The 24,225-nt window shown below is 44.4% G+C and overlaps 1 protein-coding gene across 2 annotated transcripts in view; it reads right to left on the bottom strand.

Moving 5' to 3' along the window:
• Positions 1–3,137: 3,137 nt before the first annotated feature.
• The window catches only part of BORCS5 (BLOC-1 related complex subunit 5), a 97,458-nt gene continuing 76,370 nt past the window's right edge, over positions 3,138–24,225 (bottom strand). For both annotated transcript variants that reach the window (XM_027541371.1, XM_027541370.1), the window contains exon 4: positions 3,138–3,805. In XM_027541371.1, coding sequence (XP_027397172.1) covers positions 3,575–3,805 — 231 coding nt within the window. In that variant the 3' untranslated portion in view covers positions 3,138–3,574. The remainder of the gene's footprint in view (positions 3,806–24,225) is intronic.

The raw sequence follows: 24,225 nt of genomic DNA, 5'->3' as shown, positions 1-24,225 counted from the left end.
GGGTGGTAGGGATGGATGGATGGGTGGTGGAGGATGGAGGGATGGGTGGTGGGGATGGATGGATGGCCAGTGCAGGATAAAGGGATGGGCAGTGGGGGATGGAGGGATGGATGGGCAGTGGGGGATGGAGGGATGGATGGGCAGTGGGGCACGGAGGGATGGGTGATAGGGATGGAGGGATGGGCGGTGCAGGATGGAGGAATGGGTGGATGGGCGGTAGAGGATGGAGGGATGGGCATCGGGGGATGGAGGGATGGATGGGCAGTGGGGGGCGGAGGGATGGGTGATAGGGATGGAGGGATGGGTGGTGGGGGAGAGCCAGGACACCTGAAGCCTGCAACAAGCTAGAACCAGCATGTTTCCACCAGAACCCACGCTGGCCTCATCCCTTCTCTAAGCCCTCATCCTCTGTGCTGCAGAAGACCTAAGGAGATGCTGGTGCTCATACCTGACCCAAGATGCTGAAAAGCTGAAGGCAGAGTTCTGGGGAGCTGGCCTGGCTGCTCCCCACACCATAGGTGCAACAGATCCCTGAAAATGTGCACGAGATGCAACAGGGCCTGACCGACAGTGACTTTCATCACGCACACATGTATGTTGCTTTACTGCCACTAACAAATCTCATGCAAATTTCTCTTGTGGCCAACCCTAATCGAAAAGGGACAGGGAAGGGAATTCCAGGAAACGTAGTCCAATTTGGCCAAAGTTGCCAAAACCATCTGCAAAACCACACTGCAAAACCACCACATACCATAAATATTAAATTAACTAGAATTATTTCAAAACACATCAGATCTGCCTATTGTTCTTACTGCCTCTTCCCAGTAATGAGTAGCCTGTGGACCCAAATCTAAGTTAATACCATGTTTTGTCTAACATCTTTATAAGAAGGAAAAGAACTGGATGGAGAGCTGGCTGGCAGAGAAGTTTTGCACGCGGTGTGAGGTTGCCTTTTTGCCCCCTACAAACGATCTCAGCTGCGACAGAACAGTGAGAAAGCACTGTCCTCACAGGCTGTCCTCATAGGCCTAGTGACATGGTTTGTCACTGTGTTATATGCTTTTTACTTATAAATTGTATTAAGTGCAGTGAGGATAATGGGACCTGATGCCTGAGCTGTTCTTACAGCTCTGTAGACAACCAGCCCTTCCTTCTTTGAAGGCTACAAGCTACTTGGTGTTCAGAACCAGGTTCTGATATCACAGGAACTCAAAAGACAATGACGGTGAGGGCTGAAAAATGCCACGTTTTGTCAGTCTAGTGGAAGGGAAGATGAGAATGCCTCGTATTTTTTTCAGCTTTTCTGCCAGTTTGAAGTTAAAAAAAAACGTGAAGTTAGGAAAAAGGGAGTGTTTATGTAGCCACATCAGATACTAAAATGTATTATGAAATTTTAATATTAAAAGTGTGAAAAAAAATGCATGAAACAGTATGAAGACAAAGATCAATGGATTCAAATAAAGTCCAATGCCAGATTCTCAATCACATGAAAACTTAATGCACGAGAGGAACACTGCCACGTGGCGGTGGGGGGCATTAGTTAACAAACACTGTGGCCTCCCCATCTGTGACGTTTCCTAGAATAACCTTAGCTACCCAACAGGCTTCTAAAATTACAGAACATCTTTCCTGATGTGAACTCTGATGAATTGCTCTAGAAATGGTTTAAAGCCCCACTAAAATCCCGACCATCAAAGGCATTTATAAAGACAAGCTTCTCAGGTCCCCCAGAGTTGGTGCTCTGGGACAACCTAGACGGACAGGGTGAGGAGGGAGGTGAGAAGGGGCTTCGGGAGGCAGGGGGACCACAGGTATACTTGTGGCTGATTCACATTGATGTATGGCAAAACCCCCACAATATTGTGAAGTAATTACCCTCCAATTAAATAATTTAAAAAAAAAAACCAGGAGGGAATAAAACTTGGGAAAAAAAAGAAAAACAGCTTCCTTCACGAGAACGGCCCCCAAACCTCTGACCTCTGCAAGTCTAGCTCCCCATTCCCAGCGCAGGGCCTCCAACCCCTCCATGGCTCCCTCAGGCCACTTCACCTTCCTGGGCTGGGTGTCTACCCACTTTCCTCATGGTGCAAAGAAATGGTTCCCAGGAGGGTGCCCTCCGAGGAAGGCAGACACCCTCTTGGCCTCTTCATTTGGCTCTGGGTTCCAACCTGTCTTTCCGGCTCCGAGAGAGTGAACCATCTTCATATGTTTTGGGCCTTAGAAAATTCTAGAAGCTGTTGATTTTTACACCATGTTTAAAATTTTAGAAAATTGTATTTTCCATTGAGCTTGGGATGTTTATACTTAAGCCATCATGCAGCTGTTTTAGGCTCTACATTTTACTCGGGGTTCTAAGAACCTTACAGGATAGTGTTCGATCAAATTTGATCAAAATCTGATTAGAAGAATCAGATGACGTTTACCTGAGAGATGCTAAATTAAGTGGGATCAATTTTAACCTTATAAATATACTAAAGGCTGTTTGGACATATAAAAAGTCACGCTCTGCGGTTTGAAGAAACCTCGGGAGCCCCGTGGGCCCCAGTGATCCCCCTCTATCCCCAGCTCCTGGTCTCCGTCTGCCGGCCTGGGTCGGTCCTACACTCCATTTCTCGGCTTCTGCATCTTCTCTTCCACTAGAACCTTTATAACATGCAAAGGACTGTGCTAAGAACTTCTGTGGCTCCTCAAATTGCTTCATTTCCTAAACCCCCAGAGAAATTCAGCAGCGCTTGAGTTGTTTTTTCTCTTCAGGAAAGAAGGGCAGGCACTACACAGCCCTTTCTGTATGCAGACACAGTGTCTGGCCCGGGCAGTGGGCCCCGTGGATGCCTGCTGGGTGCGCGCTCTTCCTCTCTGCTTCACATGTCTGCGAAATTAGTAAAGCAATGCTGGCTAAAACCTGCTTCAGAAACTGGAGTCCTGCCAACGCTGATGTCACAAGAGGAAACCTAAACTGTGTTTGCATCAAGGAAACCCATTATCAGTAGGAGATGAACCCAACCAGGCTGTGGAAAGGGAGGCTTCAGCTTCCAGTGACGACACAGCAGGGACACCCTAAGCTGACACAGGAGCGATGCCAGCGCCCTGCCAGGCTGGATAGAGGCTGGCTGTGATGGAAACATGACACGCACACCTGGATTAAGTTAGCTCTTTATGTATGCAACCTGGACAGCCTATGGAGAAAAATGTCACAGAGGCATCAGGGACACAGGGCTTCCTCAAATCTTCTTCCCCTTCTCTTCATAGTTTCAGTCTGCAAGCTAGATTAGATAATATACACTGTCAATTAAAAAAAAAAAAAGCAAACTAAATTAAAAAAATAACTCCCAAGGCAGGGTTCTGTACAGAATTCCTAAGAGTTCAAATATTCCCACTTCGGAGACCATGGAGGGCAGGTTGGTTGGCTTTGCAGGGGAAAGCGCATCAAGGGGAGGGCTGGAGCATCACAGGTCTCCAGGGCAATGGACTGCCTCCTGTGCCCTTGGGGAGCACCACACTCCCCTGACCTAGGTCACCTCCTGTGTCTCTGGTTCCAAAGGCCCCGCGGCCCTGGTGGTGCCGGGGGGCTTGGCTACAGCCTGAGCTCGCGGTCGGGCTTCACACTGAAGGGCTCCAGGCGCTCGGCCTCGGGCAGCAGGCTGTTGAGTCGCTCCAGTAGCGGTACCGTCTGGTCGATGCCCATCTGGATGCGACGCAGGATGGCCGACATCTCATTGACCTTCTGGATCTGCTCGGCGTATTTGGCATACCTTTTCTGGCGCTCCTGCATGAAGCTAAAGAGGGTTTCTACAGACAGATCCATCTGCAGGGGCAAGAGAAGTGAGACACGTTCAATCCCGTGGAGACAAGTCCCGGCGAGAGGATGATCGGGCTGGGGGGGGGGGGGGGTGGGGGGGGGGGGGCTGGGGGGGTGGGGGTGGGGCTGGGGTGGGGGTGGGGCTGGGGGGGGGGGCTGGGGGGGTGGGGCGTGGCCAGCAACAGGTGCGGACCACGGGCCACGTGGAGGACGACCAGCGTTCCTGGAAGTGGAAGCCTGGGGGACGAAAACCTTCCCGAATGTGGCTGGAACCCTCTGCAGGGGGAGTGAGGTGAAAGCCCCCAGGTCCCGTTCTGGGTGTGTAAGCCACTTAGTCCTAGGTGAGGCCCAGGGAGTTTCTAGCTCTTTTTCTCTATAGAAAGAATCCTGGGCTGGGAAATTAGGCAGATGGGGTTTGACTCTGGCTCTGCCATTGGTATAGATGGAGAAGCTCTATAAGTCAGCAAAAACAAGGCTGGGAGCTGACTGTTTGCAAAATTCAGACTTAAAGTGAAGAAAGTAGGGAAAACCACTAGGCCATTCAGGTATGACCTAAATCAAATCCCTTATGGTTATACACTGGAAGTGAGAAAAAGATTCAAGGGATTAGATCTGATAGAGTGCCTGAAGAACTATGGACAGAGGTTCGTGACACTGTATAGGAGGTGGTGATCAAAACCATCCCCAAGAAAAAGAAATGCAAAAAGGCAAAATGGCTGTCTGAGGAGGCCTTACAAATAGTTGAGAAGAGAAGAGAAAGACAAAGGAGAAAAGATATATCCATCTGAATGCAGAGTTCCAAAGAAAAGCAAGGAGAGGTAAGAAAACCTTCCTCAGTGAACAACGCAAAGAAATAGAGTAAAACAACAGAATAGGAAAGACTATAGAGATCTCTTCAAGAAAATTAGAGATACCAAGGGAACATTTCATGCAAAGATGGGCACAATAAAGGACCTAACAGAAGCAGAAGATATTAAGAAGAGGTGGCAAGAATACACAGGAGAACTATACAAAAAAGATCCTAATGACCCAGATAACCACGATGGTGTTATCAGTCACCTAGAGCCAGACATCTTGGAGTGTGAAGTCAAGTGGGCCTTAGGAAGCATCACTACGAACAGAGCTAGTGGAGGTGATGGAATTCCAGCTGAGCTATTTCAAATCCTAAAACATGATGCTGTGAAAAGTGCTGCACTCAATATTCCAGCTAATATGGAAAACTCAGCAGTGGCCAGAGGACAAGAAAAGATCAGTTTTCCTTCCAACCCCAAAGAAGGGCAATGCCGAAGAATGTTCGAACTACCACACAAATGCACTCATTTCACATGCTAGCAAAGTAATGTTCAAAATTCTCCAAGCCAGGCTTCAACAGTATGTGAACCAACAAGCTGGATTTAGAAAAGGCAGAGGAACCAGAGATCAAATTGCCAACATCCACTGGATCATAGAAAAAGCAAGAGAATTCCAGAAAAACATCTACTTCTGCTTCATTGACTACACTAAAGCCTCTGACTGTGTGGATCACAACAAACTGTGAAAAATTCTGAAAGAGATGGGAATACCAGACCATCTTCCCTGCCTCCTGCGAAACCTGTATGCAGGTCAAGAAGCAACAGTCAGAACTGGACATGGAACAATGGACTAGTTCAAAATTGGGAAAGGAGTACGTCAAGGCTGTATATTGTCACCCTGCTTATTTTTTTGCAGAGTACATCATGTGAAATGCCAGGTGGGATGAAGTACAAGCTGGAATCAAGATTGCTGGGAAAAACATCAATAACCTCCGATATCCAGATGATGCCACCCTTATGGCAGAAAGTGAAGAGGAACTAAAGAGCCTCTTAATGAGGGTGAAAGAGGAGAGTGAAAAAGTTGGCTTAAAACTCAACATTCAAAAAACAAAGATCATGGCATCTGGTCCCATCACTTTATGGCAAATAGATGGGAAAACAATGGAAACGTGACAGATTTTATTTTCTTGGGCTCCAAAATCACTGCAGATGGTGATTGCAGCCATGAAATTAAAAGACGCTTGCTCCTTGAAAGAAAAGCTATGACAAACCTAGACAGTGTATTAAAAAAGAGACATTAGTTTGCCGACAAAGGTCCTCTCGTCAAAGCTGTGGTTTTCCCAGTGGTCATGTATGGATGTGAGACTTGGACCACAAAGAAGGCTGAGCGTCTCAGATCGATGGTTTTGAACTGTGGTACTGGAGAAGACTCTTGAGAGGCCCTTGGACTGCAGGGAGATCCAACCAGTCCATTCTAAAGGAGATCAGTCCTGAATATTCATTGGAAGGACTGATGCTGAAGCTGAAGCTCCAATATTTTGGCCACCTGATGCGAAGAGCCAACTCATTAGAAAAGACCCTGATGCTGGCAAAGACTGAAAGCATGAGGAGAAGGGGACAACAGAGGACAGGATGGTTGGATGGCATCACCGACTCAATGGACATGAGTTTGAGCAAGCTCCGGGAGACGGTGAAGGACAGAAAAGTCTGGCATGCTGCAGTCCATGGGGTAGCAAAGAGTGAGACATGACTGAGCGACTGAATGACAACAATTGCCACTTGAGTTGCTAATACTCATCCTTCCTGTCTCAGGTTTCTCATCTGCAAAAATCAGGGGACTGATGGCAGATTTGCAGGGTTGTTGGGAGGACAAAATGAGATGAGGTATGCTAACATACCAGCTCCAATACTTTGGCCACCTGCTGTGAAGAGCTGACACATTGGAAAAGACCCTGATGCTGGGAAAGATTGAAGGCAAAAGGTGAAGCGGGTGGCAGAGGATGAGATGATTGGATACCATCACCAACTCAATGGACATAATTTGAGCAAACCCTGGGAGATAGTGGTGGCTTCCCAGATGGCGTAGTGGTAAAGAACCCGCCTGCTAATGCAGAAGACATAAGAAACGTGGGTTTGATCCCTGGGTCGGGAAGATCCCCTGGAGGAGGACATGGCAGCACACTGCAGTATTCTTGCCTGGAGAATCCTGTGCACAGAGGATCCTGGCGGGCCACAGTCCACAGGGCTGCAGGGAGTCAGACATAACTGAAGCGACTTAGCAGACACACACCCATGCGTGGGAGACAGTGGAGGACAGGGGAACCTGGTGGGCTGCAGTCCATGGGGTCACAAGGAGTCGGACATGACTTAGGGACTGAACACCACCACCACCCCAGCTCAGGGCTCAGCCTAGCACTGAGGACTTTTACAATTCACTTGGTCCTCCGTCCTTGCTGTGGAGCACAGTCAATCTACATGAGCTGCCGGGAGGGAGTGGCACTCTCTGCCAGAACCACAAATGTCAACCAAGTCAAGTCAACACCATGAGAGGTAAATAGAGGACTGCTTCATGCACCCTCCCTCCAGTCAAACAAATTTGGGGTTCTGGGCTCCCCTTCTGGGATCTCTTTTCCTCCCTTGATGGGGTTCTTTGGAACCGATCATCTGGATAAAAACAGGGACAGTGTACCACCAGAGTGTCAGATGCCCGTACCCTTCCTCTGCACAGTCCCACATCCACTCCCTCTCTGCCTGCTGCTGTTCCCTGACCAGGGAAGAAACAATCACACCACCAAGACTCAAGTTTCTGTCTCAAAGCGCAGATGCTCCCTTAGTCCTTCCTTCTTGTGTCTCCCAGGCAAGGCCCTTCCTAGCCCTGGTATCAGGCAAGGTGCTGGCAGACGCTCAATGCTCGTTTCCGCAGAGCCTGCGAGCATGGTGTGATAAAGACAAGCACAAAACACTCTAACCTCTAAGAAGGCCTGGCCTTCACTCTCTTGCCACTGCTCCTGACGACTAAGCCCTAACCCCTACTGTAGTATGTACCCATGAGCCGACTAAGCCCTAATCCCTACTGTAGTATGTACCCATGAGCCGACTAAGCCCTAACCCCTACTGTAGTATGTACCCATGAGCCCCAGGCACAGACTTCCTCTAGCATATCTGACACAGCTTTAGGCATTGTCAGGATTAATACAATTTGGAAGCTTTACCACTTTAACCCTTTCTATTCTGTATTGGAGTACAGCCGATTGACAGTGTGGTGAGAGCTTCAGGTGCACAGCAGTGACCCTGCCCTGCATCTTAGCATCTGGACAAACTGGAGCATCTTTACCTTTCCCATTTTTATTCTGGCACTGAGATTCCAACAAGGAAGCGTAAATACAACACAGAGACAGCAGACATTTACTGCCACACATCATGTGCGGTCCTAGCGATACGGATATTGAGAATCAACTGTTTACACCCACACAGCAGACTGTGTACATTAACATGACTTTTCTCTTCCACTCTCTTTGTTAACATGACTTTACTATTCTAGGAAACTCAGGCCCAGAAGGAGAAATGTTGCACATAACCTTGTTTCAGGAACTTTCAGCAAAACGATTTAAGTTCAAGAAAAAAACTATTGGATTTTCCCAACAGAAGAGAATGACTAGTCCTCATGACTGTTGCCTCAAAACCCTGGCCTTGCTGTGACCACATGACTAAGGACTAGTCCGCGGCTTGTACAGGAGGAAGTCTCTCATGGAGCTTCCAGGCGTCTTCCTTAAAAGTTAGCAGGCCTTCTCCTCCTCTTCTCCTTCATCCCTTCCCTCCCTCTGCTGATGCTCAAAGGCAGATGCAGTCCTCATGGGTCACAAGAATAATGAAGGTCACAATCCTTGGGTTGGCACAGCGGTGAACCAGATGAAGTCTGGGCCTATGAGGACTTTTGCCCAATGCAACTTGTACCAGGAATGGGAAAGAACAACAAATTTCCATTCTGTATGAGCCACTGTAATTCCAGGTCTCGGTAAACCAGTGGGATTTAAACTTACACTGAGAGAATGAATGTGATAGAGTCCCTACCCTTAGAACTTTCTGTTTACTCTTAAATTCATACTTTAAAACTTGCCCCACATATTCACACATTGTCTGTCACTGGTGGTAGTATATTTCAAAGGGCAGGTGAAAAAGGAGATAAGATTATTTGTGCAAGTACAAGCTTTACTAAGACATGAGACATCTGTAGAAGGGGTTCAGACTCGTTCCAAATACCTGATGTGGATTTGCCCATCTGGCTGGTCCATTGCCAGCAATGGGTCCAAAATATTAGCAAATCAAAGCAGCAATATGCAAAATGGACAGTATATCATTACCAAGTGGGGTTTATCTAAAGGATGTAAGCTTTCTCAGCATCTGAAAATCAAAGTCATTTTGATATAATAAAGATTAAAAATCACAATCATTTCAAATCAATGCAGAAAAAGCACCTGACAAATTCAATTATAAAACATTTCAGCAAATTAGGAACAGAAGGAAACTCCCTCAGTCTGACAAAGGTGTCTATGAAAAACCAACACTTAACATCATAGTTAGTGGTAGACAACAGTTTTCTCCGTAAGAGCAGGAATAAGGCAAGGATTCTTTCCCACTCTCGCCACTTCTCTTCAGCATTATACTAGAGATCCTAGACAGTGCAATAAGACAACCAGAGGAAATAAAAGGCACAGGCACTGGAGAGGAATAAATAAAATGGTCTTAATCTACAGATGACATGATAGTGTGCCTAGAAAATCCTATGGATACTTAGACCCAAAACCTAATAAAACCAACAAGTGAACTTAGCAGGGTTGCAAGACACACAGTTAATATACAAAATCAATTGCATTTCTACATATTCGCAGTGAACAACCCAACAATGGAATGAAAAAAAATATATAAAACTTAACGACTGCATGAACATCAACTTAGAGAAAATGTCAAAAAAATACATATAAGACCTGAACACTGATATTACAAAACGCTGCTGTGAAAAATTAAAGGAGATCTCAAAAAATGGAGAGGTATATACCATGTTCATGGAAGACTAAATATCAAGATGTCAATTTTTACCAAATCGATTTATAGATTCATTTTCAATCTAAATCAAAATTCTAGATGGCTCTTTTTTTTGGGGGGGGGGTAGGGATTTGATTGGCTGATTGTAACTAAATAGAATGGTCAAAAGAAGTATGAAAAAGAACCAAGTTTGGGAAGCTCCCTGATGTACTGTGGTTAGGATTCCAGGCTTTCACTGCAGTGGCTCAGATTCAATCCCTGGTTGGGGGACTGAGATTCCACAAGCTGTGCAAGGTGTGGCAAAAAAAAAAAAAAAGGCACAAAAGAAAGTTTGAAAGACTTATAGTACTTGTTTCAAGACCTAATATAAACCTACAGTAATCAGAACAGTGTGGTAGTGGCATGGAGACAGGCACATATAGACCAGAGTAACTGAAACGAGTGCAGAAATAGATCTAAACATATGTGGTCAGTTGACTTTTTTTTAAACCAAAGTTTCCAAGGTAATATACTAGAGAAAAGAAAGTTTTTCAACAATTTATAGAACAACTAGATATCTATACAGAAAAAAAAACCCTGAACCCCCACATCTCACTCCCTTCACAAAGATTAGCATGAAATGAATCACAGGCCTAAACACAGAATCTAAAACTATAAAACTTTTAGAAGGAAACACAGGAGAAAAACCTTTGCTATCCTATAGAAAGCAAAGATTTCTTAGGTCCGAAAAACATTAACTATAAAAAAAAAAAAATGGTTAAACTGATCATTGAAGTTTTAAATTTTAAAATTTTTAAAAATTTAAAAAGAATTTTAAAATTTCTCTTCGAAAGATATCATTAAGAAAATGATAAGGCAAGACACGGACACAGACTATTATATATATTTATGTGTGTGTGTGTATATATGTATATATACGCACACACACACATATATTCAGAATATGTAAAGACCACTTACAACTCAATATTAAGAAAAAAAAAATCCAAGTTTCTTTTTTCTTTTTTTTTTTCAGGAGAACTGACCTGGGCCTTTGTCTCATTAAAACATTCATTGAATTTCTAAAGAAAATCTGCTTTTAAGATCTTTTTGCATGTATGCTTAATCACTTAGTTGTAATCCAACTCTTGGAGACCCTTTGGACTGTAGCCCGCCAGGCTCCTCTGTCCATGGGATTGTTCAAGCACGAATACTGGAATGGGTGACCATTTCCTTCTCCAGGGCATTTTCCTGACCCAGGGATCGAACCCACATCTCCTGAGTCTCCTACATTGCAGGCAGATCCTTTAACCGCTGAGCCATCAGGGAAGCCCTAAAAAGGAGAATCAAGATCCCTTCCAGGAAAGTGAGCCTCCAACTGATCAGCTGAATGTCAACTGAATTTATTATGAAGGAAAGGAGGGGAGCCCCTGGAAATGTCTGGGAGCCCAGGGAAAGCTTGAAGTAGGTGAGCTTGCCGGAGGTGAGCTTGAAGTAGAATCTGGATCTTGGGTAAAAAAGTAAAACTTGCCTGAAGACTGAATCCATGGGCACTGCTAAGTAAGGTGGACTACAGATCAGGAAAAAGAGAAGCTAGATATTAACCAGACAGCATTTTCCACAGAACTCCCAGGGGGAAGCCCCCACACAGTGTGGAAAGAAGACATCGTGGTCAATGGCCATATCACTGTGAAGACACTGCAGGCATTTTGTCCATGATCAAGATGACCCTGGATGCCACCCCTGTCTATGCTATCTATGTCTCTAGATAGCTACTGCTCCCAGATGAGAAGTGGCTACTCATGACACCAGCACCCACGGGGCTGGGCACTTCACTGGGGAGGGACCTGTTTCACAGATGCTCCCGTCCTTGCTGAGCTGGGGTGGCAGAAAAGCACTCGGTGGTTTTCAGATCCATTGGTTTAAACCCTCAACAGCTGACCTCCTAAGGTTTTGCCAGAGCTTTCACCTAAGGTGTGAACTGACCATCCAGACCCTGCAAAATGACCTGCTCAGACATCTGAGGCATTTCTGAGCTGGAGCTGCGTGACTCACAAGTCACTCTGAGAGCAGTGGGCTTCTCTCAGAAGTTGGGCATGGGCTTCAGGAGAAACAACAAAATAAAGGGTTACTGTGAGCACGTCACCATTCTAGCTTTACGGCTGACTGTATATAGCTTGCAGCTGAAGACAGTGCTGTCAGACAAAACTGGGTTAAAATCTCGGTTGTGCATATGACTGATCATCTTTGTGACCTTGAACCAATTACTTAACCTCTTCGACCTTCAGTTTCTTCACCTTAAACTAGGCATAATGTTAGGACTTACCTCATGTGATTAATGTGAGGAATAATGAGATAACACACACAAACACACAGAAGAGCCCCAGATAAACACATTACCAAAAACATGAGAAATGAAAGAGAAACTATGTCTAGAAACCTCTTTCTCATGAGAAATGGAAAAGCAAGATTAAGTAAATACGGGCAGAGAAAATGATGACCTTTGAAGATATCCACGTAGGCGCACGTATCTCTGTTTTATAAAGCGCCTGGTGGTGCAGTGCCTGAGACTGTGCTCCCAATGCAGGAGGCCCGAGTTTCATCCATCATCAGGGAACTGATCCCACATGCTGCAACTAAGAGTTCTCAGGCTGCAACTAAGACCCAGTACAGCCAAATACATAAAGAAAGAAAAACATTAAAAAAAGGAATTTTAAAGGCGGGTGAGCAACTTTTATGCCTCATCACTATTACACTATCTTCAAGGTTTACACAATCACTCAAAGGACAATCTACCATTGCGTTTTTTGCTGGTAAGTTTTATTTTTGTTCTGAGCTTCTGCTACTGAAAATCTTACAACACAGTCACATTACTTACCCACCAAGTTTCCTTACAGAAACATTTCACACTATGTAATAACTGAAATCATTATTTACCTACAAGTCCTTCCGTATGTTTTTGATTTATATGTTCAGCCATGAGAATGAGTTACTATTACCACTGTTTGGTGCTACCAACATGGTAAAATAAAAATATATACATATACTTGCATGTATATATACATTTTTCAAAAAATATTTTGAAAGCAAGCAGAAGAGCTTCAATAGACGATATCCTCTCTAGCGAGAGTACAATGCTTCAAAAATTATTTTTTTAAATTTCCTGATAGAATAAGCTTTGATGCTAGTTTGGGAAAGGTAGGTCATCCCATGGAAGATGTCTAAAAGCTTCATGGAACTTCCCTTTCAAAGTAAAGATAACCTTGTCAAAGTAGTGATACATACTTCAAGAGTAAACAGCCCTACGTTAGAAAAAAGATGCATGACAACAGCAAGAGCTTCAGAAAGAAGAGTGTACATCTTCTAAATTCTAAAACCCTAAGCTGTAGAGAGGTTCAAGATGGTAAAAAGAAAATTTAACTTTTTCACAGATCAAAAGAAAATGATTAGACAAACCGTGTTTCACAGTTAACAAAATTCAACTCTATACAATCAACAGATTATTGCTTTTCCTCCTCTTCTTAAGTTACTTAAGTCTTTTTAAAAAAAAAAACTGTTAAAAAAAGACTGCTTAAGGACTTAGGACTCACCTGGTGGTCCTGTGGTTAGGAATCTGACTTGCAATGCAGGAGACACAGGTTTGATCCCTGGTCTGGGAACTAAGATCCCACATGCCTCGGAGCAAGTAAGCCCACACACGGCAACCAGTGAGCCTGTGCGCCCCCAGCACACGATCGCACACGATGCAACCAAGACCCAACGCAGCCTCAATAAATATTTTTTAAAAAAGATTGCTCAAGAACTTGAGACTCTATTTTAAAAAGTCACTCATTTTTTCCATCCTTTAAAAGTAATGTTCAGCTTTTAATGTGATGTCTCAGTTAACTTAAGCTTTAAGGTCAATTTTTATTTGGTCTCAAATAGTCCACGTTCTCTGTATTCATTCTGCCTTTAAATTCTGGTTTCCCAAGTTGGTCAATTTAGGAATATGGAGGTTGGGAGCTAGAGGCCACAATGGGCTGAGGCCAGCGAACCAAGGGCTTTCTGCCCTCTCCTCACATTTCAAATCCAGTCCCAGCTTTGTTCCTTTGTATAGATATCCTTCAGCACTCCCAAGTGTAATGAATACGCAGGGGTACACAACTCTGCTCTTTTATTATAATTTTTGTTTCTAGCTAGAGGGGTGAAATGGAAAACTGAGAATTCATTCTAGTTTACATATATCCAAATAATGAATTCTCAGGTGTGTAACAATCTATAGGGATGTGGCCAAGCCTTTAATGTTTTTTTGGAGATGGGCATATCACTGGTTTTTAGCAATGCAGGCTTACCCCCCAATCCTTGACTTGGCTAATAATTCACTACCATAGAAAGACAGAAGTCAGAAGGCTTGAATTTAAATCCTACTATCTGTGTGAGCCTGAGTTTCTACTTCTTAAAAATGGGAATAGTAATACCTGTCCATCATCCACCTATTATTTTACAGTAGTGTTATGAAGATTACAAATGAGACGATATATTGAAAATGACTTAAAAAGAGACCAGAACTATAAAAATGTAAACTTATATTATTATAAGAAATACCATCAGATGGCCAAATCTGTTTGGAGATCTGTTTTTCATAAGTACTAACATAAAACTAAGAAATTCCCCAATTATATGATCACATTCAAAAGAAGCTGCTTCAGTGCTTTATAAAAAGCTTCACTCTTTCTCCCATTCTGAATCTCAGAACTACTGATTGTGATTAGAGAGCAGCTGACATAACCAAGTAAATTAGTACTGTCCCAAGGGCAAAATCTGGGGCTGCAAACATACAGCTTGAAATTCTGTCCAGTGGGCACAGAGAAAGGTGCTCAACATCTTCAGTCACTAGGAAAACGAAGATCAAAACCACAAACAGCTACAACTTGACACTCACTAGGATGGCTGAAATAAAAAGCTAGGCAGCAAGTGCTGGTGAGGACGCGGAGAAACTGGAATCCTCATGCACAGCTGGTGGGAACGTGAATGCTACGGCACACTTTAGTTTCTCCAAGAATTAAACACAGGGTGACCATTAAATACCACACGACCCAGCAATTTTATTCTTTGATAGATATACTCAAGAGAATTGAAACAGCTATTCACAGAAAAACCTGCAAGCAAATGTTCATGACAACATTATTTCATAATACTCACAAAGCAGGAACAACGCAAATGCCCATCAACTGGGAAATGGATAAACCAAATTGTGATATATCCATACAACAGAATAGTGCTTAGTCATAAAAAGGGAAGCGATACTGATATAAGCCACACCATGGATGAACTCTGAAAACACTATATTAAGTGAAAAGCCAGATACAACAGGCCACACCATATGATTCCATGTATGTGAAATGCCCAGAAAAGGCGACTCACAGAGACAGAAAGGAGATTAGTGGTTGCCAGGGGTGGGAGAATGGGGCGTGGGGAGTGATGGCTAATTTATACAGTGCTTATTTTGGGGGGTGATGAAATGTTCTGGAATTAGATAGTGATACTGGCTACTCAAGTTTGTGAATACACCAAAAACCACTGAAGTGTATCCTATAAAACAATGAGAGGTACCTCAAACTCAAGTTCTTAATCATTGCTTGGAACCTTCCTTCAGTTCAGTCACTCAGTCGTGTCCAACTCTTTGAGACCCCATGAACTGCAGCACGCCATGCCTCCCTGTCTATCATCAACTCCTGGAGTCCACCCAAATCCATGTCCATTGAGTCAGTGATGCCATCCAACCGTCTCATCCTCTGTTGTCCCCTTCTCCTCCTGCCCTCAATCTTTCCCAGCATCAGGGTCTTTTCCAATGAGTCAGTTCTTCTCATCAGGTGGCCAAAGTATTGGAGTTTCAGCTTCAACATCAGTCCTTCCAATGAATATTCAGGACTGATTTCCTTTAGGATTTGTTCTTTTTAAAAATTTTTTTGTTTTATTTATTTTTTAGCCATGCCACATGGCATGCAGGATCTCAGTTCCCCAACGAGGGGTGGGACCCACATCCCCTGCAGTGGCTGTGCCGAGTCTCTAACCACCAAGCCACCAGGGAAGTCGCATTCCTGACTTGTCCCTGCACTGAACCCGTAATGTCCACCTTCCTAACGTCACTCTGACTGGAAGCATCTTCTGGAGGTCTTTCTTCAGCTTTAAGAACCTGACGCTGTGGCTTCATTCTTGAGCTTTCACACATCTGCTACCTCCTGATTTTGCCTGTGACCCACATGATCAGCTATCTCCACTTCAGAAAATGGACTGCCCCTTGCTGTCAACCAAAGTTTGGCCCATTCTAGCCCACCATCATCCATCCATTCTCACTGGGATTCAGACAGATTATAAAAGTGAGGGTTTCCTAGGTTGCAACAAAAACTCTTCCAAGTCAACTCTATGGTTTCTGGCTTTCTGACCCTTCTCCAGACGACCATCCCCGAAGAGGACCGGGAGCTCTCTGTGGGAATCTTCTCCGGGTGCCACCCTCTTGCACAACAGACAGATGACAAGCAGATGTTTTCATCAATTACGCCATAGGCTTGATGACATCAATTACCACACACTGGATGTTCTGATGTGACTATTTCCAAAGGCAATTGTTTATGGTGACTCTTACAGATAAGAGTAAACTCTTGCCACTTATTCTCACATCACACCTTTGATCTGTAAGTCAGACAAGCAGGGAAATCCTTCCCTGGCAAATCTCAGTCCACAAGGTCTACCAAAAACAGGAACTGAAATCCATACTAGCTGGACTGTTTCTTGCAGTAATCTTGTACATCATATTAGGATAACTAGGAAGGTAGAACACAATATATAATTTAGTAATCCCCTAGATATTTTAATGAATGTAATAAAATCACATAATAACAGGGACTTCCCTGGTGGTCCAGTGTTGAAGAATCCACCTTGCAAGTGCAGGGAAATGGGTTCGATCCCTGGTTGGGTAACTGAGATTCCATCCTGCAGAGCAGCTAAGCCCACACACCACAACTACGGAGTCTGAGCATCACAACTAGAGAATCCATGCACTGCAACAAAAGATCCCGGACGATGCAACTAAGACCTGACGCCGCCAAATAAATAAAAGTATTTTTTAAAATAAAATAATGTTTAACAGTTACAACCACTGCCCACTGTGGATGCACACTCTGTTGCTTCAGTCGTGTCCGACTCTTTGCAACCCCGTGGACTGCAGCCCCCTAGGCTCCTCTGTCCATGGGGATTCTCCACGCAAGAATACTGGAGTGGGTTGCCATGCCCTCCTCCAGGGGATCTTCCAGATACAGGGATCTAACTGACGTCTCTTAAGTCTTCTGAAGTGGCAGGTGGGTTCTTTACCACTAGCGCCACCTGGGTGAGTACCAATTAAATGTCAGGCACTGTACTATATACCACAGATACATTATCTTTATTTCTCACAAGAGGCCTATAGGGAAAATAGTCTTCTACTAGAGCTGCAGAATCAGGGGTCAGAGATCATAAAATGTGTCCAGGGTCACACAGCTCATCCTAGCAGTAAAGTCAGAATTCAAACTTATGCTTTTTAAGCCTAATCTCCCCCTATCTTTTCTTCAGAGCCCATTAATTCAAATGATTCACTTCAATGAAATATATACCATGTTGGGCCACGTGTTCAGGACCTTCTTGATACCCTTGACAGATGCATTAATATGGCAATTTTCACAGTTTTCCAGTAGAGTGAAAGGACACTTTTGTTCCTAATTTAAGCACCGCCATTTCTTTTTTTAATAACAAGGAGAACAAGCTGCCAGACCTAACACGAACATTCACAAAACAAAAACCAAGAGGAGACCAAAGGGAATACACTATTTATTAGCAGATAAACTTGAGTGACATTTTCTCTGGCAAAGTCTGCTTGTACATTTTGTACTCTGACATTTCACTTATACAAGCATTTCACAATCCTTGACTTCACCGAGGGGGCTCAGAACATGGAGTTTTAGCACAGCAGGGGGCCTCAGAGATCATCTCGTCCCACCCCTCCTCACTTTACAGAAGGAGGCCACCCCGGAGAGGGTCAGTCCACACGGCACGGACTGCCGGCGCCAGGGCCGGACTCCAGATCTGATCAAAGGGCCGCCCCACCACACTACCACCAGCTTTTCCACAGTGAGCTCTACCTGGTCAAACGGACTGTCAGTGTGTGTCACAACCATGACCTAAAACAGGAGTTTTCCAGATTCACAGACACAGAGGACAGACTTCGGTGGCCAGGAGGGGAAGGGGAGGGATGGATTGTGAGTTTGGGGTTCAGTCCAGTTCAGTCGCTCAGTCGTGTTCGACTCTTTGCGACCCCATGAATCGCAGCACACCAGGCCTCCCTGTCCATCACCAACTCCCGGAGTTCACTCAGACTCACGTCCATCCAGTCAGTGATGCCATCCAGCCATCTCATCCTCTGTCATCCCCTTCTCCTCCTGCCCCCAATCCCTCCCAGCATCAGAGTCTTTTCCAATGAGTCAACTCTTCGCATGAGGTGGCCAAAGTACTGGAGTTTCAGCTTTAGCATCATTCCTTCCAAAGAAATCCCAGGACTGATCTCCTTCAGAATGGACTGGTTGGATCTCCTTGCAGTCCAAGGGACTCTCAAGAGTCTTCTCCAACACCACAGTTCAAAAGCATCAATTCTTCTGCGCTCAGCCTTCTTCACTGTCCAACTGTCACATCCATACATGACCACAGGAAAAACCATAGCCTTGACTAGACGAACCTTTGTTGGCAAAGTAATGTCTCTGCTTTTGAATGTGCTATCTAGATTGGTCATAACTTTCCTTCCAAGGAGTAAGCGTCCTTTTAATTTCATGGCTGCAGTCACCATCTGCAGTGATTTTGGAGCCCAAAAAAATAAAGTCTGACACGGTTTCCACTGTTTCCCCATCTATTTCCCATGAAGTGATGGGACCGGATGCCATGATCTTCGTTTTCTGAATGTTGAGCTTTAAGCCAACTTTTTCACTCTCCACTTTCACTTCCATCAAGAGGCTTTTGAGTTCCTCTTCACTTTGTGCCATAAGGGTGGTGTCATCTGCATATCTGAGGTTATTGATATTTCTCCCAGCAATCTTGATTCCAGCTTGTTTCTTCCAGTCCAGCGTTTCTCATGATGTACCCTGCATAGAAGTTAAATAAGCAGGGTGACAATATACAGCCTTGACGTACTCCTCTTCCTATTTGCAACCAGTCTGTTGTTCCATGTCCAGTTCTAACTGAGATTTCTCAAGAGGCAGGTCAGGTGGTCTGCTATTCCCATCTCTTTCAGAATTTTCCACAGTTTATGTGATCCACACAGTCAAAGGCATAGTCAATAAAGCAGAAATAAATGTTTTTCTGGAACTCTCTTGCTTGAGTTTGGGGTTAGCATATGCAAACTAGTACATACAGGACGGATAAGCAACATGGTGCTACCGTATAGCACTGGGGGCTATATTTAATATCCTGGCATAAACCATGATGGAAAAGAATACAGAAAAAGAGTGTATGTGTATAACTGAATCAGTGCTGCAGAGCAGACACAAGACCGCAAACCAACTATGATGATGTGCGTGCTTGGTCTATACTTCCATCATAAAGAAATACATATATAAATAAATAAAAGTTTCTCAAGACACCATTTCCGGCCAAAAGGAAAATAAAAGCCTATTGTGAACTGATGTCAAACTCAAATGACAGGGTCCAATCAGTCAAGCGTCTCCACGTCTGTTAGGAACAGGAACATGCTCAGGTGGCCTCAACCTGCAGCTAGGAGGGTCTCACTCCCAGTGGCACGCATCTCTGTGTCTTGGAATCACAGAAGCCTCCTCCTGCTCCTGAGTAGTCACCATTTCCTGTTGTGCAAGCGACAAACAATGGGCAGACGGTGGCCAGTGTTTCCATTCATTACACCACAGGCTGAATGGCATCGATTACCACATAATGGACATTTCACAGTGACCCTGCTTCCTTTGTTCAAACAATGTATCTAAGTGTCTCAGCAAAGGAACCCATTCTATTTGGGTCTTTAAGAGAATGAAAAGAGGAATCTCAGGAATAATTGCATCACTTTGCCCCAGTAATGATTTTATGACTTGTCCAACTTCCCATGTGCCTTCTTACCCTTGGAGGTGTTATGTCCAGGCAGGATGAGAGGGAAGAAACCTCAAAACCTTTAGGTGGGTCTCAAAACTCAGTACATCAATGTCAGGCGGATCACCCCACACCCGGCTGCCCTGCCCTGGAAATGGGCTAGAAAGTGACACTGAAAGGCAGCCAAAAAGGAAGAGAAACACATCAGGGTCAAAATCAAAGCTCAAGGGCAGAGACTCCATTCCTCCCTCCGCACTGGGAGACTCTCCCTGGACTCTACAAAAGTGCAGGGCCATAAACATCCAAGAACAGGGGTCCCCAACCCCCGAGCCCAGAACGGTATTGGTCCATGGCCTGTTAGAAACAGGGCCTCACAGCAGGAGATGAGCAGTGGGCAGGCAGGCAAGCCAGCAAAGCTTCACCTGTGTTAACAGCCGCTCTCCATCACTCACGTTACTGCCTGGGCTCCACCTCCTATCAGATCAGCAGTGGCATAATAAACATAATCAACTTGAATCACCCTGAAACCATCTCGCTCTCCCCTGCCCCGCTGGTCCATGGAAAAATTGTCTTCCACAAAAGCAGTCCCTGATGCCAAAAAGGTTGGGGACAACAGTCCCAGAGGATCTTCTGCCTCCCTGGGAAGTCCCTGTTCTGCTTTCTCTCTCATTGAAGCCCCACTTTCCGTAGCCCTCCCGAGTGGGAGAGGGGCAGCACGAAACCACTGTCCAGCTTCCCCGACGGCGCCCCTCTGTTCGCCTTCATTTCTGCCACAGTCCTCTGAGATATTGGTAAAAACCCCTTTCTCAAAAAACTGACTGATCAGGAGCCTGGAAAAGTTAGCCTTAAACCGGCAGAGCTGGCATCTCCGCGATGGATACGTGGGGTCTTCAGGGTTATTTTCTTAAGTGTGGCTGCGTCCCATAAGGACTGTGTTTGAAATAAAAAAGGGTGCTATGAAACCATGGAAAGAATACTAGAAAGGAATATGGGATCAGGGAAAGAGAGCATTAAGTGTGATTAAGGAGAGGAGTTGGGGAGTAAAAAGCCTTTGGATAAAGAAGTAAAGACAGGGACTTCCCTGGTGATCCAGTAGTCAAGACTTCATTTTCCAATGCAGGGGGTGTGGGTTCAATCCCTGGTTGGGGAGTTAAGATTCCATTGCCTAGTGGTCAAAAAAACCACAATATAAGACAGAAGCAATAGTGTAACAAATACAGACTTTAAAATAGTCCATATTAAAAAAAAAAAAGAAACAGAAAAAGACAGTAGAAAAAGCAAAGGCTCTGGAGTCTTCCATGTGGGTTTCAGATTCGGATTTGAGTGTCCGGCTCCACCATTTAACAACCACATGCCCTTAAATGTTTGCCTTTCAGGTCTCTGAACCCTGGTTTGTATCTGTCAGAAGTCTATGACAAGGTACATCGAATGCCTGCCCTAGACCCGGCGCAGGGTAAACACGTAAAAGACATTACAGTGGTCTTACTATTACGATTCTTACTCCCACATTAGGAGAAGGGCCGAAGGAGCCCTGCTAATAGACGGAAGTGGGTGGATGTGAAGACAATCTGGCAGGCACACAGTATAACCTGGACTCTCCTTCCCAGTGTCCAAGATTATAGGGAAATAAAAGTAAGTTTGTATGACCTAAGCAACACATTCACTATTTTAAAACCTGAGCTAAGGCAACCAACCACTGTAAAACTGGGTTAATAATGTGCTCTATCATCCCCTCACTTACGCAAATTGGACATGAATATAACCCTTTCTCTGACTTAGAGAACAGACTTTGGAGGCAGTGTGCAGGTAAATATTTTACACCTAACATCCTCTATGCTATGCTTGGGGAAAGAACCAGAGATACCCAAGATGAGACAGTGATGATGCTGATGATAAAGTTTATACTAACATAATCATCCGGTTGACCTCAAGTGACACCAGAGTCTGTGCTCTTAATCACTGTGCCAGGTGACTTCTCCTGACATGCGAGTGCCTGGCACAGAGTCCGGAGGCCCATGTCATTGACACCTCAACTCCCCTACACAGGCTCATGCAGGGAACACTTCCTCGGCACGAGGGGAGAAATGAGGCAGAGACCCCTTGTCCGGGCAGAGCAGGAGTGTTTTTAGACAGGCTGTTGGCATATCCGGAGGGGGATGGAGATGCACCGGGCAGAGATGGGAGCAGAGTCCAGCAGAAGGGAGCAGACAGAGGGCATGGAGCGAGAATGGAGACCAGAGGAACACCCGAAGCGAGTGGATTCTGTGGCACACAAGTGTGGCAATTACAAGACGGAAAGGCAGGTATGTGGTGCAGGGAGTCTTGGTCTCAGCAAGGGTGAAGGAGAAAATGGCTGATAAAAGACTGAAATAATGCCATTTGCAGCAACACAGATGGACCTGGAGGTTACCAAACTAAGTGATTCAATATACACACTACAATATATAAAATAGATACTGTATAGCACTAGGGACTAGACTCAATATTTTGTAATAACCTATTAGGGAAAAGAATCGGAAACAGAATATATATGTATGTATATGTATGTATAACTGAATCACTTGGCTGTACACTTGAAATTACTACAACATTGTTATCAACTATATTTTGATAAAAAAATTTAAAAAAAAGAAAACAGCTGAGGTGTACTAGGATGCTTCCCTGATAGCTCAGTTGGTAAAGAATCCACCTGCAATGCAGGAGACCTGGGTTTGTTCCCTGGGTTGGGAAGATCCCCTGGAGAAGGGGAAGGCTATCTAATCCAGTATTCTGGCCTAGAGAATTCCACAGACTGTATAGTCCATGGGGCTGCAAAGAGTCGGACTCGACTAAACGACTTTCACTTTCACTTTGGGCTATGATGCGGGAATAAATCCCTACTAAATGCTATTTTAATTATGCCACTAACGCTCATTCTTCTACAGTAACATCCTGTAAGAACTCCATTGGTGGTCTTACTGCATTTTAAAGAAATGACTTTTACTCACTAAAAGAATCCTTTCATTTACACAGCTCCTTAGATTCCTGCAGAAAGCTTGCATCTTCACTGTCCCATTTGCTCTGGAATGCAAGTTGGCTGTCGCCTTAATTTTCTGCAAGAGCAGCTCTAGCAATGGTTGGATACGTCCATGGACAAGTGTCAAGCTCTCTACTCATGTGCAGAATGAGCCCTGGGGAGTGAGGCCAGGATGGCATCTAAAATCTCATTATACCGGGATTACCCCGGTGGTCCAGTGGTTAAGACTCTGCGCTCCCACTACAGGGCACATGGGTTCGATCCCTGGTCAGGGAACTAAGATCCCATGTGCCACATGGCAAGGCCGAAAGAAAATAAAATGATGGAGCATTTTAAAAAATAAATTAAAAAATATAAAAATCTCACAATACCAAAATACAGTCTGTCAACAAGAGCAGAAAAAAGTTAACTGTTGTCTCAAGCTCTAGGGATACTTCCTCAAGAAAACCTTTGGGAATCCTTGAGATCTGAAAGAATGAGAGATTTTTTAAAAGGAGTTTGGCTCTGGAAGTGTCCCCCCAAGAAACAATAGAGACAGCAAACGAGTAGGTACTGTGACTGTCATTGGTTGGAACACTTGTGATAACTTTTAGGTGTAGACAGTTGTGAGGAAGAGCCCTCCTGGCTTGCTTTGTACTAGCCAAGAGGTCACTATATCAATGGTTCTTTTCTAATAAGACCTTCTGGGCCTACCCTACCTAAAATTTACACCCCACTGACATTTCAAATCCTTTTTCTTGCTTTCTATTTTGATTCTTGGCATTTTTCTTACATGTGATATGTAAAACTACTTTTTTCATCTTGTTTATTATCTGTTTCCTCAATGGAACGTTAAGGTCTATGAGGAAGGGAGTCTGTCTCTTTTGTTCAGCAATACATCCTTACCACCTGGAGCAGAGCCTGGCCCAGAGCTGAATGAGTTCAGAAACGAAGCGAACATGGAGAGGTACATGCATAGAACATTCTGAAAAGCATATTCTTATCTCAGTGAGTGAAAAAGCAGCAGCCAAGGAGACAGAACCCTAATAAGGCTCATATAAAAGAGAAAAAGAGAAGAGAATTACTCCAAGTTGGGGGAAAAAAAATGTGCGTTCAAGATAGAGATTCATTAAAAAGGAAAACAAAACGAACCAGGCTAAAAGCAAATACTGGTCATCTCATCACTAAAGTTAGCAACCATGGCTAACTGTCATATTTGCCTCTAATCTTTTGAAAAAAGAGATTTAACATATCTGAAATCCTATTAACTACATAATGTGTATTAATTTTTTCCACTTAATGATTTAACTGTTTGCTTAATATCACTTGATTTTCACTGACAGGAGGACCTAATCAAGTGAAATTTACTTGGGACCTTGGGGCCTTGCACCAACCCCTGTGAATCTCAAAGTTAGAATGAAGATGCAGTTTAGAATTATAAGTTCAAAGATGGCACAGAGGGGCTTCCCTGATAGCTCAGTGGTAAAGAATCCACCTACCAATGCAGGAGACACGGGTTCAAT

This window comes from Bos indicus x Bos taurus, chromosome 5 (assembly GCF_003369695.1).
Source record: "Bos indicus x Bos taurus breed Angus x Brahman F1 hybrid chromosome 5, Bos_hybrid_MaternalHap_v2.0, whole genome shotgun sequence".
Classification (NCBI taxonomy): Eukaryota; Metazoa; Chordata; class Mammalia; order Artiodactyla; family Bovidae; genus Bos; species Bos indicus x Bos taurus.
The sequence above is the reverse complement of the archived record's forward strand: the minus strand, read 5'-3'. Positions and strand labels throughout refer to the sequence as shown.